Source organism: Lepidochelys kempii, chromosome 1 (assembly GCF_965140285.1).
Source record: "Lepidochelys kempii isolate rLepKem1 chromosome 1, rLepKem1.hap1, whole genome shotgun sequence".
Classification (NCBI taxonomy): Eukaryota; Metazoa; Chordata; order Testudines; family Cheloniidae; genus Lepidochelys; species Lepidochelys kempii.
Window position 1 is genome coordinate 143,702,933 of NC_136380.1, and position 14,645 is coordinate 143,717,577.

The 14,645-nt window shown below is 41.7% G+C and overlaps 1 protein-coding gene across 5 annotated transcripts in view; it reads right to left on the bottom strand.

The window, feature by feature from the left end:
• Positions 1-1,658: 1,658 nt before the first annotated feature.
• The window catches only part of ACOT9 (acyl-CoA thioesterase 9), a 41,594-nt gene continuing 28,607 nt past the window's right edge, over positions 1,659-14,645 (bottom strand). For 4 of the 5 annotated variants that reach the window (XM_073357397.2, XM_073357386.2, XM_073357404.2 and 1 more), the window contains 6 exons: positions 13,660-13,771; positions 11,730-11,820; positions 10,375-10,460; positions 9,340-9,427; positions 8,989-9,139; positions 1,659-8,697 (listed from right to left, as the gene is read on the bottom strand). In XM_073357397.2, the coding sequence (XP_073213498.1) occupies positions 8,609-8,697; positions 8,989-9,139; positions 9,340-9,427; positions 10,375-10,460; positions 11,730-11,820; positions 13,660-13,771 (617 nt within the window). In that variant the 3' untranslated portion in view covers positions 1,659-8,608. The remainder of the gene's footprint in view (positions 8,698-8,988; positions 9,140-9,339; positions 9,428-10,374; positions 10,461-11,729; positions 11,821-13,659; positions 13,772-14,645) is intronic. The other variant, XM_073357413.2, reaches the window with a different exon arrangement.

The window sequence follows — 14,645 nt, forward strand, 5'->3', positions numbered from 1 at the left end:
TCCAATTTTTCCACATCCTTCTTGTAGTGTGGGGCCCAAAACTGGACACAGTACTCCAGATGAGGCCTCACCAGTGTCGAATACAGGGGAACGATCACGTCCCTTGATCTGCTGGCAATGCCCCTTCTTATACATCCCAAAATGCCATTGGCCTTCGAGTCAGGAGAATCAGGACTCACAGCAAACAACGGTCTGTGGTTCTGGCCCTCTGAGTGGGGCAGAGCAATGAGCAGTTTTTAGCCCCAGCCTCCTGGCTAGGGCAGGCAGCAATATAAGTCTATACAAGGCCTTCTGGCCTCAGGTGAGTAGGCTGCCACCCCAGGGGTGGGGCTGGTGGCAGGGGGATCCCAGCCCACCCTACTCCACCGGGTCCCAGCCCAGGGCCTTATTAGTGGAAGGTGGTCGCACTATGGGGTCAGCAGAGAAATCACCAAAACACGCTGCCTCACTTCCCGGCAGCACAACTGGACTGAAGTCTGGTTCCCCTGCGCTATTTCCTCCCCCACTTAGTTCGTGACGCTCCATCGAGCATGGGCTATGTGTTGCCACCGCACAGTCATGCAGTGGCCGCTTCAGCCACTCCTCGGTGCCCTCTGCCTCTTTGTTCACAGGGTGCTGGTCAGCTCAGCTGTTAGTCTGGGATCCTGTAGGGGTTGCAGCTCCCAGAAAGAGATATCTGCTCCCTCTAGTGCTCCAGAGCTGTCCTCTTATATTTCCTGTCCTCTCCCGGTACTTCCAGCTGGAGGATGGGGCACATTTGGCTCTCCCCATCAGAGGGAGGGGAGTGGTCCCTCACTATCCAGTCCAGAGGGAGGCCATTCTGCCTCACTACACTGTACTATACAATAGCTCTTATTGAACGTAGCTATACCAAAGGAAATGCAATACAGACAAAAATGAAGGACTGTAATGCTGCAATAAAGAAGAATGATAGCAGGAAGTATGTAGTAGCTTTTAAAAAACAAAAGTTCTTGTCAATATGAATTAATTTTATTAAACAATACACTAATGATTACAGTAACTTGTTCCCCTAAGGACTATTAGCAGTGTATTTGCTATTACTATCATTAGGCCTGTCTGGAATTGGTAGTCATTTTAAAGTAGGGATGAGGGCTATATTTTGGTCATTTAGTTGCGATAAATATTTTATTATACAAAATAATGTAACATTTTTAACTAATGTGAAATTCAGTTTTTGCAACATCAAATATATCTTTTACAACATTATACACAGGATTTAACTCCATATAAGTTGATCTCATATGTGCTTGTATATAAACACATACATTAACATGACATGCAAATTGTAACAAATTTCTTCTAAACAGGTAAGCTTCAGCAGGCCTAGAGTCAGAGATGGAAATACATCTCACAGATGGTTTCAGAGTAACAGCCGTGTTAATCTGTAGTCGCAAAAAGAAAAGGAGTACTTGTGGCACCTTAGAGACTAACCAATTTATTTGAGCATAAGCTTTTGTAAGCTACACCTCACTTCATCAGATGCTTATGCTCAAATAAATTGGTTAGTCTCTAAGGTGCCACAAGTACTCCTCATCTCACAGATGAACTCTGAATACATGCTACCCTACTAATATGCTGAACAAGAACAAGTCTAGAGACACCCACATTTCCTGACAAAACTGAAATAACAAGATACACAAATAACGTATTTCCATTAGTTTATTTGTTAATTACAGTATACACATGGTTATTCATACATGTCTATCATTACTCTGATTGGGGTACATCTCTAAGTCAAAGTCACCAGGAATTTTATGCACACACAGGGCCTCCACACTTATGCCTTCCATTCTATTCTGCATTTGCTCGGTTGGCTTTCTGGACTTTGGCCACAGCTACGGAGGGCAGTTTTCCATTTTTTGTTTTAAAAAATTACGCTAGAGGTGAAGTTGGAAAATACGGTGCTTTATGTATATAGAGTTGCTGCTAAAAGAAAAGGATGGGGACAGGATTGGGTAGCCACTTTAACTCAGCACTGTTATGCAAGGAACAGGATTACTGTACCAAAGTTGAAATGTAAGAAGTAGGGGGCTACTGATAGGTCAGATACAGGTAGCTCTGAATTCTCAGCTTCACTACTTATTTTTTGACATCCACCCATGCTCCCTCTTATGAGGGAGGGAAACACTGGGAGAGAATTTCAGATGGACTTCTGGATAGATCAAACATATTAATTTAGAAAGGGTCCATATATATCAGGGGTTCTCAAAGTAGGGGTTGTGACCTCAGAGAGGGTCGCAAGGTTATTACATGGGGGGTCGCGAACTGTTAGCCTCCACCCCCCAAAACCCTGCTTTACCTCCACCATTTATACTAGTGTAAATATAAAAAATGTATTTTTAATTTATGGGGGGGGTCACACTCGGAGGTTTGCTGTTTGAAAGGGGTCACCAGTGCAAAAGTTTGAGAACCACTGATGTATATCTTATTGCCCTCCTGTCTGGAATGCAAAATGGAAGACAATAGGAAATATGTACAGTATCACAACTGATAAAAAGTATTAAATATCACCATATTGTCATAACTTAAAGTTTCAACAGAAAGTTTGGCTGAAAAGTTAGAAGTTCTATATAGGCAAAAGGTAGCTAACTCTACCGATAACTCATTCTAGATAGTGTCAGATGGCATCAGTCCCCTCAACATTTCTGGAGAAGTTGTCTAACCCTATCTTTACACAAAAAGAACAGCTTGGAGGGGAATGACCAAGAGGTAACTGTGACAGACTGTACCACTTTTACCAAATTATGATAAATTTTATTCAAAGTATGCCTTGTGAGGTTGTAGCCAGACAGCCAGCACCACCACCCCCCCACCCCCCGCCCAGACCAGCATTGCTGGAAACACAGGAGGAAGCAGGAACAGGGCACTTAACATATATTCCAGCACAGCCTTTGAAGCTGTGAAAGCACAGGTGTGCTGCTACAATGTGCCTCTGGGAGCAGATACTACGATTAAGCTCACAGCAGGCAGAGGCCCTGTGACAGACATGGCTCTTAGCCCCTACTAAATAGCGTGATGCACACACACCAACATCCTAGGTGGGAAAATATTTACCCTGATAAAAGAAATGTCCAGTAGTCGAAACTTATTGTTTCTCTCCTTTGCAAGTGTAAACTACTCTTGCGAAAGCTGGCGTCACCCCGACAGACCAGCCTCAATTTGGCATAAGGAGAAAGAGAATAAAGGAGCACAGAGGTATAAGTAGGGGACCTACAGCACCATGATTTTTGAGTGCTTTTCACTATCTATCTGCTGGTCAGATAAGTGACAGCCTCCCAAGGCTTCTGCAGCTAAGAGGGTCCCTACGCCTTGTCCCTTATTCGTCTTTCCGCGGAATTGAGTGACCGATCCTGGCTTGGCACCGCTGGAATCGAGAGATGCAAGGAGGGTAAGAAGCACCCACACCTGATCTCCTATCTTTAGTGTACACATATTTTGAAATAGAGCTCTATACTTTGTTTTCTTTCTTTGGGATTGTGGCTTCAGTTTTGTAACTTGTTTGTGTGTGTAACATCTCTACATTTAAATAAGTAGGCACTAGCAATTTTGTAACCACATGATTAGAATCTAGCTTAATAAATTTTGGTAACCATTTATGCATAAGCCTGACTTGTTTTCTCTGGTTTACTGTAAAGCAGCCAACACAATTAAAGAACCTCAGCCGTTTTGGCTCTAAAGCCTGGCCATTAGGTGAGAGTACTAAGAGCCTAGCGTTGAGTTGTGCCGCCTCCACGGGGCAAACTCTTGGGGCACCTGTCAGTCAATCCTGGCTGCCCGCTGCGAAGGAGCTCTGAGCTCTAGCAGTTAAAGTCACGGGTGTGGAGAGGCTCTTAGTGCTGCCATTGGGGCACCTGTCAGTCAGTATTGACTGCCCGCTGCGAAGGAGCTCTGAGCTCTAGCAGTTAAAGTCACAGGTGGTTAGGACCTTGGGGCATCCGTCAGCCTAGCCCGGGCTGCCCGCCGCGAAGGGACAGTGCGTCCTAGCGGTTAAAGTCACGGATGGTATAAACGGGCATAGCTGGCACCTCACCAAACATCCTTGGCTGTCGGCTAACAGAGGTATCATTTGAAAACTCATAATTTGTTGATCATTATTGTCCTGGTAAAATATGTGTGACAACATTGTATGTAGAGGTATGAGATTCTACTGTAGAATTCTGGATTCTACTAAGGCATATTCCAATTCTGGGGTAGCAGCCCAAACCAGTTCCTCAGAGACAACCATGCCTCAGCCAGTGTCCACAAAATCAGATGAACAATCACCTGGTTAAGTGGCCATTCTTTGACAGAAAGAGGTGTGTGAGCAATAAATTTACATCTTGGCAAACAGACTTGCTGCCGCCTAAGCCCCAGCTGGGGATGATTCTCAAAGAAGAGAAATGCTGTAAGGGAGAACAGAGGACACAAATCCTCCTTCTGTCAGCCTCTCTCTCTCTGCTCACGGCATCAATGACACATGAAGGAACACAGAACTGGGGGAGGGGTCCTGATTGAAGGAGTTCAGCCAGTAAAAGCATGTGATGAGAAAAACCTTTGCTTTGAATTCATTTAGCTCAGGGGTGGCCAACCTGTGGCTCCAGAGCCGCATGCGGCTCTTCAGACATTAATATGTGGCTCCTTCTATAGGCACCAACTCGGGCCTGGAGCTATGGGCGCCAATTTTTCTATGTGCCAGGGGGGTGCTCACTGCTCAACCTCTGGCTCTGCCACAGGCCCTGCGCCCACCCCATCCCTTCCCGCCCCCTCCCCTGAACCTGCTCTGCCCTCGCTCCTCCTACTCCCCTCCCAAAGCCTCCTGCATGCCACAAAACAGCTGATCAAGAGATGCAGGAAGGGAGGGGGAAGTGCTGATCAGCGGGGCTGCCGATGGGTGGGAGGCAGTGGGAGCGGGGCGAGGGAAGCTGATGGTGGGCTGCTGATGTATTACTGTGGCTCTTTGGTAATGTACATGGGTAAATTCTGGCTCCTTATCAGGCTCAGGATGGTCACCCCTGATTTAGCTTGTAAAGTTAGGTAGTCGTTTGCGTTTTGCCTTTTATTTCTTTCAGAGTAGCAGCCGTGTTAGTCTGTATCCACAAAAAAAAAAAAAGGAGTACTTGTGGCACCTTAGCGACTAACCAATTCTGACTTTTATGCCTCATTACTTGTAATCACAATCTATCTTTCTGTAGTTTACAAACTTGTTTTATTGTTTTATATAAATCAGTGTGTTTGCGTTGAAATGTTTGGGAACTTCATTTGAGATGACAGGGTTTGTGCATATCATTTTCTATTAGTAAAATGACAGACTTTCTATGAGCTTATACTGCACAGAAGGAAAGAGCTGGGCAGTGCAAGATGCATATTTCTGGAGACAAGTCTAGAACGGAGAATTTGCTGGTGTCACTCTGCAATATAATTCAGGAGTGACTGGCTAGAGCACTCATCTCATTCAGCTGCAAGTGACTTTGCATGCTAGAGGCTGTGTGTGAATAGACCAGGAGTGGTTGTTTCCACAGCAAAGCAGTGTGAAAGGCACCCCAGGTTGAAGAACTGAGGGGACACAGCTGTTCAGCAGTCCAGACTGTACCCTAGGGAATGTCACAGTAACACACTATACAGTTGAATTTTGTTTCCTTTTAATATTAATGGAAATGAGCTATATTAAATTCCTTTTAAAAACAATGGCCTGACTTTACTACAAGTGGAAGAGTTCACACCAGGATTCTGAATTTCTCAAATGTTTTTATCCTCAAATAAGATCCTACTATAGTGCTTAGTTCTATCAATGTATTCCCTTATTGATTGCTGAATCAGAGACCAAGATTACTTGCTTCTTCTAAGGGCTTCTCCAGATGGTGATGTAAATTTACACTCCAGCTTGCTGCACACTAAAATCGCTTTGTGGTAAGACTCTAGACTTGCTGATTTTTAAGGCCAGTGGGTACCATTAGATCATCTAGTCTGACTTCCTGGATAACACAGACCAAAGAATTTCACCCAGTTAACCCTGTATTGAGCACAATAACTTGTTTGACTAAAACATCTTTCAGAAAGGCATCCACTCTGGATTTGAAGACATCAAGAGAGGAAGAATCCCCCACCTCCCTTGGTAGTTTGTTCCAATGGTTAATCACCCTCACTCTTAAAAAATGATGCCTTTTTTCTAATTTGAATTTTTGTGTATAACTTTCAGCCATTGGTTCTTGTTGTGCATTTCTCCACTAGATTAAAGAGCTCTTTCGTACCCAGGATTTTCTCCCTCATACACTGTAATCAAATCATCTCAATCTTTTTGATAAGCTAAACAAATTGAGCTATTTAAGTTTCTCTCTGTAAGGCATGCTTTTCAGTTTCCAAAATCATTTTTGTGGCTCTTTACCCCCTTTCCAATTTTTCAAAACTGATCATAGTATTCCAGAATTGGTCTCACTACTGCCATATACAGAGGTAAAATCACCTCCCCACTCTACTCGCTACTTCCCTGTTTATACACCCATGGATCCTATTAGCCCTTTTTGCCACATCACATTGGGATTTCATGTTGAATTGCTTGTCCACTATGACCCCTAAATACTTTTCAGTCACTACTTTCCAGGAATACAGGCCCCCATTCTGCAGGTATGGCCTGCACTTCTTGTTCCAAAATGTATGGCGTGGCATTTGGCTGTGTTAAAATGCATTTGTTTGAATAGGTCTAGCTTACAAAGTGATCCAGATTGCTTTGTATGACTGCCCTAACCTCATTAATTACCTCTCCACCAACCTTTGTGGCATCCACACATTTTATCAGCAGTGATTTTATATTTACTTCTGCATCATTGATGAAAAGCATCAGGCTAATACTGAGCCCTGCAGAATCCCACCAGAAAACCCCACACCTGATGATGATTCACCACTGACAACTTCTTTCTGAGACCCATCTGTTAGCCAGTTCTTAATCCATTTAATATGTGCTTTACTGGTATTGCATAGTGATAATTTTAAAATCAGCATTGCATAGTACTAATCAAAAGTCTAATATTACATCTATTATCTATATTACTCTTTGGTGGCTCCCTTTCAGTAACTGCGTTTTACTGACTGGATGCGCTGTCTGTGTTTTGCCTCTGTTCCTTCTGATCTTCCTCGCTCGGTCTTGTCAAGGGTGTAACGTATATGCCAGTTTCTAGGCTGCATGCTTCCACATGAACTTTCCCTTTTCTTCTTTTGCTGCCATGCAAGAGGTTTTTCTAAGGTACTTAAGTGGAGATTGTTCCATCTTCTGCCACAGCTATCCCATCGTTGTTCTCAGCCAGATCTACATCTTCCCTTTGTAATCCATTTTATAGAGGTCCTATTATTTCTCTGAGACTTCAGCTGGTGTCAGAGTCCCTCTACAACGCTGCTTTCCAATTCATACATACAAAATAATCCTTTGGTGCAGTGCTTCATTATTGCCCACCTTAGTACCAACAAAAAACAGTATATGGTCCAGCTGAGGATTCTTTTTTCTAGCAATACTCTCTCATCTGGTTGGAATCTTTCTGGGTCCGAGAACACTGCTATCTTTCCACCTCAGGACCTGGCCTGTAAGCTGCTCAACAGGGTCACTGGGCCCTGACTTCTGCATGGATCAGCTCAATCCACTTGCTGTTCTAGCAGCCTCCACACAAAGCTGGTACCTAATGCTCTGTTCTAAAAAGCCTGCCTTCCCCTCCACACGTACACAACACCCTGCCAATAGCATCTGTACTGTATTTAGCCTAAAAGCTTTCGGGAATAATTCTCTCAGGAATTTGCCCTAGTCATCTTGTGTTTACTGAACCACTTATATAAAAGAATACAAAAAGGAGTATATGGTACTGGTGGGATCTCCCACACACAAATATCTGTCAACTTCACATTTGGCCATTTCATTCATTGTAAAAATGAGTGTGTCCTCAAAAGAAACAGGAAACACAAATCATCAATTCTTCAAAACAAGGGCTGCAGCAACCTTGTGAGAGCCCATCAGCAGACAAATACACACCTGATTGCAAGGATTATGACACAGATGTGCACATCACACTGTCCTTCTGCTGCCCAGATGCACCTGTTCCCGAGAGGCTGATTTTAACTTAGACAGGACCCTGGGTCAGATTTGCACACAAATAATCAAACAGGATTTCAACATTTGCAGCCCTCATTTTAGAGAGATGATAGCTTTCCTGTATCAGGGACCATAACGAGAAGCACAAGTGTGTGTAGGACAGAAGAGATGGGAATGGTGACAAAATTGAGACTTCTCAATGGTAGTATCCCTTTAAAGTTTTCTGGACTATGTTTTTCAATCCCTCTTTGCTAACATGAACAGCCTGTCACAGCGGAATTTTAAGGTGGTATACATCTTAACTATGGAAGCTCTAAAGGGAGAGGAGAGGAGAAAGCTGTACAACATCACAGTCAGCCTACAGCTAGTTGTATAAATAGCGCTAAATGATTGTCTTTTTGTACAAAAACAGACCACTTTCCAATATGCCTACACCGATGACCACATCACGTAAAAGAGCAGGAATACCATCACTGATACATCGTGCATAGGAAGCTAGCAATCTTTGGCAGAGGTTTCTCCAAAGCTAACAATTTGCTATGGTGCTGCAGTAGTTTTCTCCACTTCTCTGGTTTCTTTCATGGCGGCACTGAAGTGCCGCTTCCCATCTAAATACAACATTGACTCTGAAATGACAGGAACAAAGAAAAGAGATAAGAGTGATTTTAAAAAAATTATCACTTTAAAAATTCAGCCTCTAGAGTGTACTGGGCACTACACAGAAGACCAAGTTTGAGAAGCAATATGAAATACATTTGTATAGAATAAATACAGTTTAGTATGAAGGGGCATTTTGTGTTACTCTACCAGTAGTAGTAGTCTATTAAAAATTAAGTATGCTCCACCAGCAGACAGAAAATAGGTCTTTCCCTTCCAAGAACAAAGTTTTAATGAGATGCATTAAAACTGCCACTTACCACCATATGTTTTTGGGACAATCTGTGGTACCTCTCCTTCTGACATAAAAGTGAAATGGAAGACATTGGTTGTCTTGTGCTCTCTGGTATCTGAATCATAAACCTCGCTGTGTACTCGAATCTGGATATAGTTTTCTTCTGTAAAACAAACCTAGACAGAACAGTGGACACAGTTATTATTTTATCGTTTACACTAAAGAAAGGGGACAAGATGGAAGAAGAATTAATTCCACGGCTTGACACTGAAAGTCAGTTTCTCTTTCCTAACTCATTGTTCATTGCCAATGATTGAGAATGAAGACATCAAGCTAAATAAGCTTTAAGGCTGTTTGAAAAGAGACCAACTCCTACCTGTGCAGAAAGCAGTAATAGGGATCCAATCTCAACTGGTCTTTGAAACATGATATCATCTACAGCTACTACATAAGGTCTGGAACCTCTGGCAGAGGGGGGAAGAAAAGGCACTTTGTATTCAAGAGCAGCTACTTGTCTCTGCACAAGTTGAAACAATTTCAATTATTTTTAATGCAAAATTTATCTGAAACTGAGCCACATAAATATAAAAACCAATAAGAATTGCTAAAGAATATTGCCAGGGTGCCAAGAAGAAAACAAATATCCTGAGGGAATGCCAGCATAAAGGTGATGATACATGTACTCCTGCCGCAGTACTGGCTCCCACCCTCTTCTACTACACCTCATACTCTAGCAACATTATGTACGAGAGTCAAAACACAATTTTCTGCCTCTTTTGGTTTGTCTAGTCCTCTTCACTCAGGCCTCACTCCTTCAAAGGCTTACACACGTGCTTAACTTTCAGAATATGTGTAGTCCCAGAGACTTCAACGGGGCTGCTTATGTGCTTAAAGTTGGGAAGTGTTTGCAAGATCAGGGACCTAGTCAAGTTTTTAAAGAGTAAGTGGCTGAAAGGTAAAGTTCATAAGCCATTCATCAAATCACAGATGTAACAAGATGTAGTACCTACAAGAACCCATATTAGACATTTTTAGCCAGTGTGTGTATCTCCAAGAGTTAGTGATAGTAGCACAGAAAGGCACTTTAAAAATAAAACAAAATTCCATCAGTTACATATTTTCCCAGAAACAGATTGTAAAATCTGAGCTCCAGGACTCTGGTATGCAAGTTTAGAGTTATTAGTGACAATGAAAGGTGTGTTCTGACCCTGATTAAGCTAAAGTTACAGCGGTTACTGATGTGCCCTGCTGTTAGAATAGCCATTCAAACATCAAACCCTTTTCTATCCCAACTATACATATTTTCCATTGACTGCTGAACTCTTACTTTGTTGGTCGGTTTCCCCCTACCCTATTAACAAAACACACAAAATGTTCTGGATTACACAAATACTGAAAACCTGAAACTCACCCATAGCTGCAGGCAATAGCCCATCCCAGCTCAAATGCTTTTCTCATGAGAAATCCCCCAAAGATTCTATTGAAAATGTTCCGTGCCTGCATTTAGAAACACAAAGCAAACTGGCAACAATATGCATGTACTCACACAACACAGTGGTAAAGCCTGTCAGATTCATCTTTCTTCTTGGTTATGGAATTATACATAGCTCCTATAATGAGTATTTGGCAGCTGTACAGCACAATTGAAATATATACAGAAGTCTAAATGACTCAGCGTGCTTACTTCTTAAGAGCTCACCTCATCCAAAACAAAATCAAAAAACAAAAACAAAAAAAATTGCGGTCAGCCCATCTTAAACACTCTCTGCAGAATCTGTCAGGTGTTTTCACTTCTGTATTTGTACTACTGGAATTGTACATTTGCTAAGCCCTACAGGTAAACTTTGTAACTTTAGGGCAGTGGCTCCGAAACTTATTCCACCGCTTGTGCAGGTAAAGCCCCTGGTGGGCCGGGCCGGTTTGTTTACCTGCCGCGTCTGCAGGTTCAGCCAATCACGGCTCCCACTGGCTGCGGTTTGCTGCTCCAGGCCAATGGGAGCTGCTGGAAGCGGTGCAGGCCAAGGGACGTACTGGCCACCGCTTCCCGCAGCCCCCATTGGCCAGGCACAGCGAACCGCGACCAGTGGGAGCCGCGATTGGCCGAACCTGCAGACGCGGCTGATAAACAAACTGGCCCGGCCCACCAGGGGCTTTCCCTGCACAAGCAGCGGAACAAGTTTGGGAAACACTACTTTAGGGTTTGCATTGCACAAATCTGTAAGCCTACTTGGTATATTCAAATGCTAATTTAAAAAGAATCTTCTTCATGGCAGACAAAAGCTGTTAAAACAATATGAACTGTTCAGTCAAAATCTTGTGCTCTCAAATTAGACTAACTAGGGTTCCTACCTTTCTAATGGGTGGTAATCAGACCCCTGAGGCCCCGTCCCATGCTCCGCCTCTTCCCCCAGATAAAAAACCCCCAGATATCAGGGCTTGTTAAATAGCATGCAGATATACAAGCCGAAACCCAGACTGTCTGGGTGAAAACTGGATGGGTGGCAATCCTAAGACTAACACTGATGGATACTGTCTCTTGATTAATACCCATTACTCGCAGATGTCTGGGGAGGAATTTCTTTACTAAGATATCTCTTCTGATAAATCAAAAGAAATGCTAAAAGTCTTACATTTAGAACTATATTTAAACATCAGAGAAAAAAAACAAAAAAGCCCTAGTTAAATGTCTTAGATCCAGCAACCTTAAAGATGATTCATAACTCATTCATTATGATTTTTGTAACACATTAGTATTCCTTCAAATACCTGAGGATGGCAGATCTCCAAGCCCTTAAGTTTTGCATCTTCCATCCATACTGAATTGGGTGGTAGCACACGACTCCGAAAACTTACAGTCCTGTAGAAACAAGGGGTTTTAGGCAATACACTCAATATCCAGCTTTAACGGTGCTCAACAAGCTACAACAGCAAAAATAGAAAAACCCTTTGTGTGTGCACACACCAAGCAAGCCAGGATTCAAATGGAAAAAATGGAAGTGCTAGTAACGTAGTTTCTGACAGACTTCAAAAACCACTACTTGATTAATGCAAGTGTCTAGTCTAAGTTCCCGATCCTTCAAACATGTATGCTCATATTTAACTTTAAGTGGATCATTTCAGTGGGACTGTTCACATGAGTAAAGTTAGGCTCTGATGCTCAAAATATTTATGCATGTGCCTAAGGGGGAACCATTGCTCTTAAGACCATAAAAACCTCTCAAGTCCCCTGACCTGAAGTGTTTAACTAGCAAAAAACCCCAGCCAACCAAAAATCCATTCTACACTCCCTAAGCAAGTCCTTCACCTTTTTATTACGGCAGTGGTTTTCAACCTGTGGTCCGCGGATCCCTGGGGATCTGCAGACTATACGATTTCCAAAGGGGTCCCCACCTACATTCAAAATTTTTAGGGGTCTGCAAATGAAAAAAGGTTGAAAACCACTGTATTAGGGTATAGAAGATGCAAGTTTCCAGATGAATTAATCACAGACACATAGTTTAAGATTTGCAAATTTGTCTAGGGGATTTACACATACATCTGCTAATTTTAAATGGAAGATATGTCTAAATCAACTAAGTAGCCTTGAAAATTTCAGCCATGTAACAACTAATTTTAAGAGACATACATTGTGAATTATTGGAATAAATAAGAGCTCTGCTAATGTTATTTCTATAGCCATTACAGAATTTTCTTGTGTACTGTTATTCCTGCTTTGTATTAATAAAGTTAGTTCAAGAATGGCTCTGTGTGAGTGCACGTGTCTAACTCTACTGCTGTTCCTTCAGAAAGCTTAAAGATATCATGCAGATAGAGGGATTTTTTAAAAAAACTAAAAATACAAATGGTAATAAAATGTTTTCCTTACCCTTTTTTGTCCTTCCCTTTCCTCCTTTCTCTCACTTCACTTTCTGTATCTTACTTTGACTTTCCTGCTGTCTTTCCTGATTCTCTTTTCACTTCAGATTAAAAATATTACTAATTGTACAAGAATTATATTTTCAGCTTTCTTTTCCCTCTATTATCATCACTTCACTTCTTAATCTTTTCTAATTCTGCCACTTTTCAGATTATTTGCCCCATCACATTTTTTTAAATCTTTCACTCTGGTTTTCTTGTCTATAACTCATAACCTCTCTGTATCTCTATTTCCCAGACCCCTCATAATCTGTAAAATTAGTATGCTAAGCAGTAAGTCTCACAGGGTGCCAGAATTTATGTTTACAACACACTGTGAGAATCTTGGATCAGCAGGTGCAAAATATTATTATGGCCAAGGAACACCTCTTCCCTTTAGAAGCCTAGCCAGTTATTAAGGCAATGCCAGTGCAATAGCTCCAACAGCCCATTAGGGGGTTAAATTCCTTCTTGTGGTTAAGCATGACTATCCCTTTTTTTAAGATTATTCAATCCTGCTTTCTCAGAAGCCATCTACTGTAACCTTGTTGTTTTATTCTTGACTGCAGCTGCTGCATAGCATTAGCTTTCTTGGATAGCACAAAATTCATTCGGGAACATAAATGGTATATCAGCACATTGATGGTGCTTTGTGCCTTTATCCCAGGTACAGGAGACAGCATCCAAGTGTTTAAGTGATGGGATAGGAAAGCAAAAAGTATCTCCATTCCTTCTACAACTGTGCATTCAACTGCCACATTACCGTCCCTTCTTGCAAGTTATTAGTTCTTCACCTACTTGCCTTGTGTCCAGTGTATTAAGGAATATATTATGAACAGTGGTTCTTTCTTCTGCAGTGGGAGCCATTTTCAGTAAGGATGCAGTGCTGAAATCAATCCTCCTTATCTTGTTCACTAAAGAAAAAAAATGCATTGAGCACAAAGATAGCAGAACATCACTTGGTTTTCAATTGCTTTACAAAGGGGTCAACTCCTCTCTCCATTTTAAAATTCATCACCAGATTAAGTGATTTTTGTATTCACAGTCAGACTATTATCAGAAATTTGCTTTTAATATTTGTCTGCATTAAAGAAAAAAATATAGGGTGTAATCTGCCCCACCGAAGTCAACAGGAGTTTTGCAATTAACTTCTCTGGGGCTAGGATTTTACCCATACATTTTATTTAAGTGCTTTATTTTGAAATGCTCACTTAGCTGGTGTGCCAACAGAATTTGTTGGTCTTTTAAACATAGCAATGTACTGCAGACTCATTATTCACATACTAGGATATTCATTTAACCACTACAGACTGATTCATACTAAAAAATGCAAAGGAACTGAATAGTGTGTGTGACATTTCTACTTTTTGTATTGTTGGCAGTATATATCTATATATACACTCTAAATATTTACTGAAGATAGGGTAGAACTTTGGGGGAAAAGGAGCTTTTAAGAGGCTTCTGGTACTTCATGTGTGTACCCTTTTAAAAATAAACAAAACAGGGGACTTTAAAAAACACAATGTAATGAGGCTTTTGCAAGGATCTGTGCCTTATACTTTTTTTTTTAAAGTTGGTTTTATCATGACAAGTTCCAAGGTTCCTAATACTGCAACCCATCCCTCTTATCTCCTTCAATAGCATTTCTATGGTTCAGTTAATTAGCTGCTCATGCATTTGGATTTCCCCACAAACTCGTGTGGTTACTGTGTATACAGTACAAAGAACCAAATTTATGAGGACATGAATTATGATGAAACCAGTTATGGCAGCCCACAATTTTCAGAT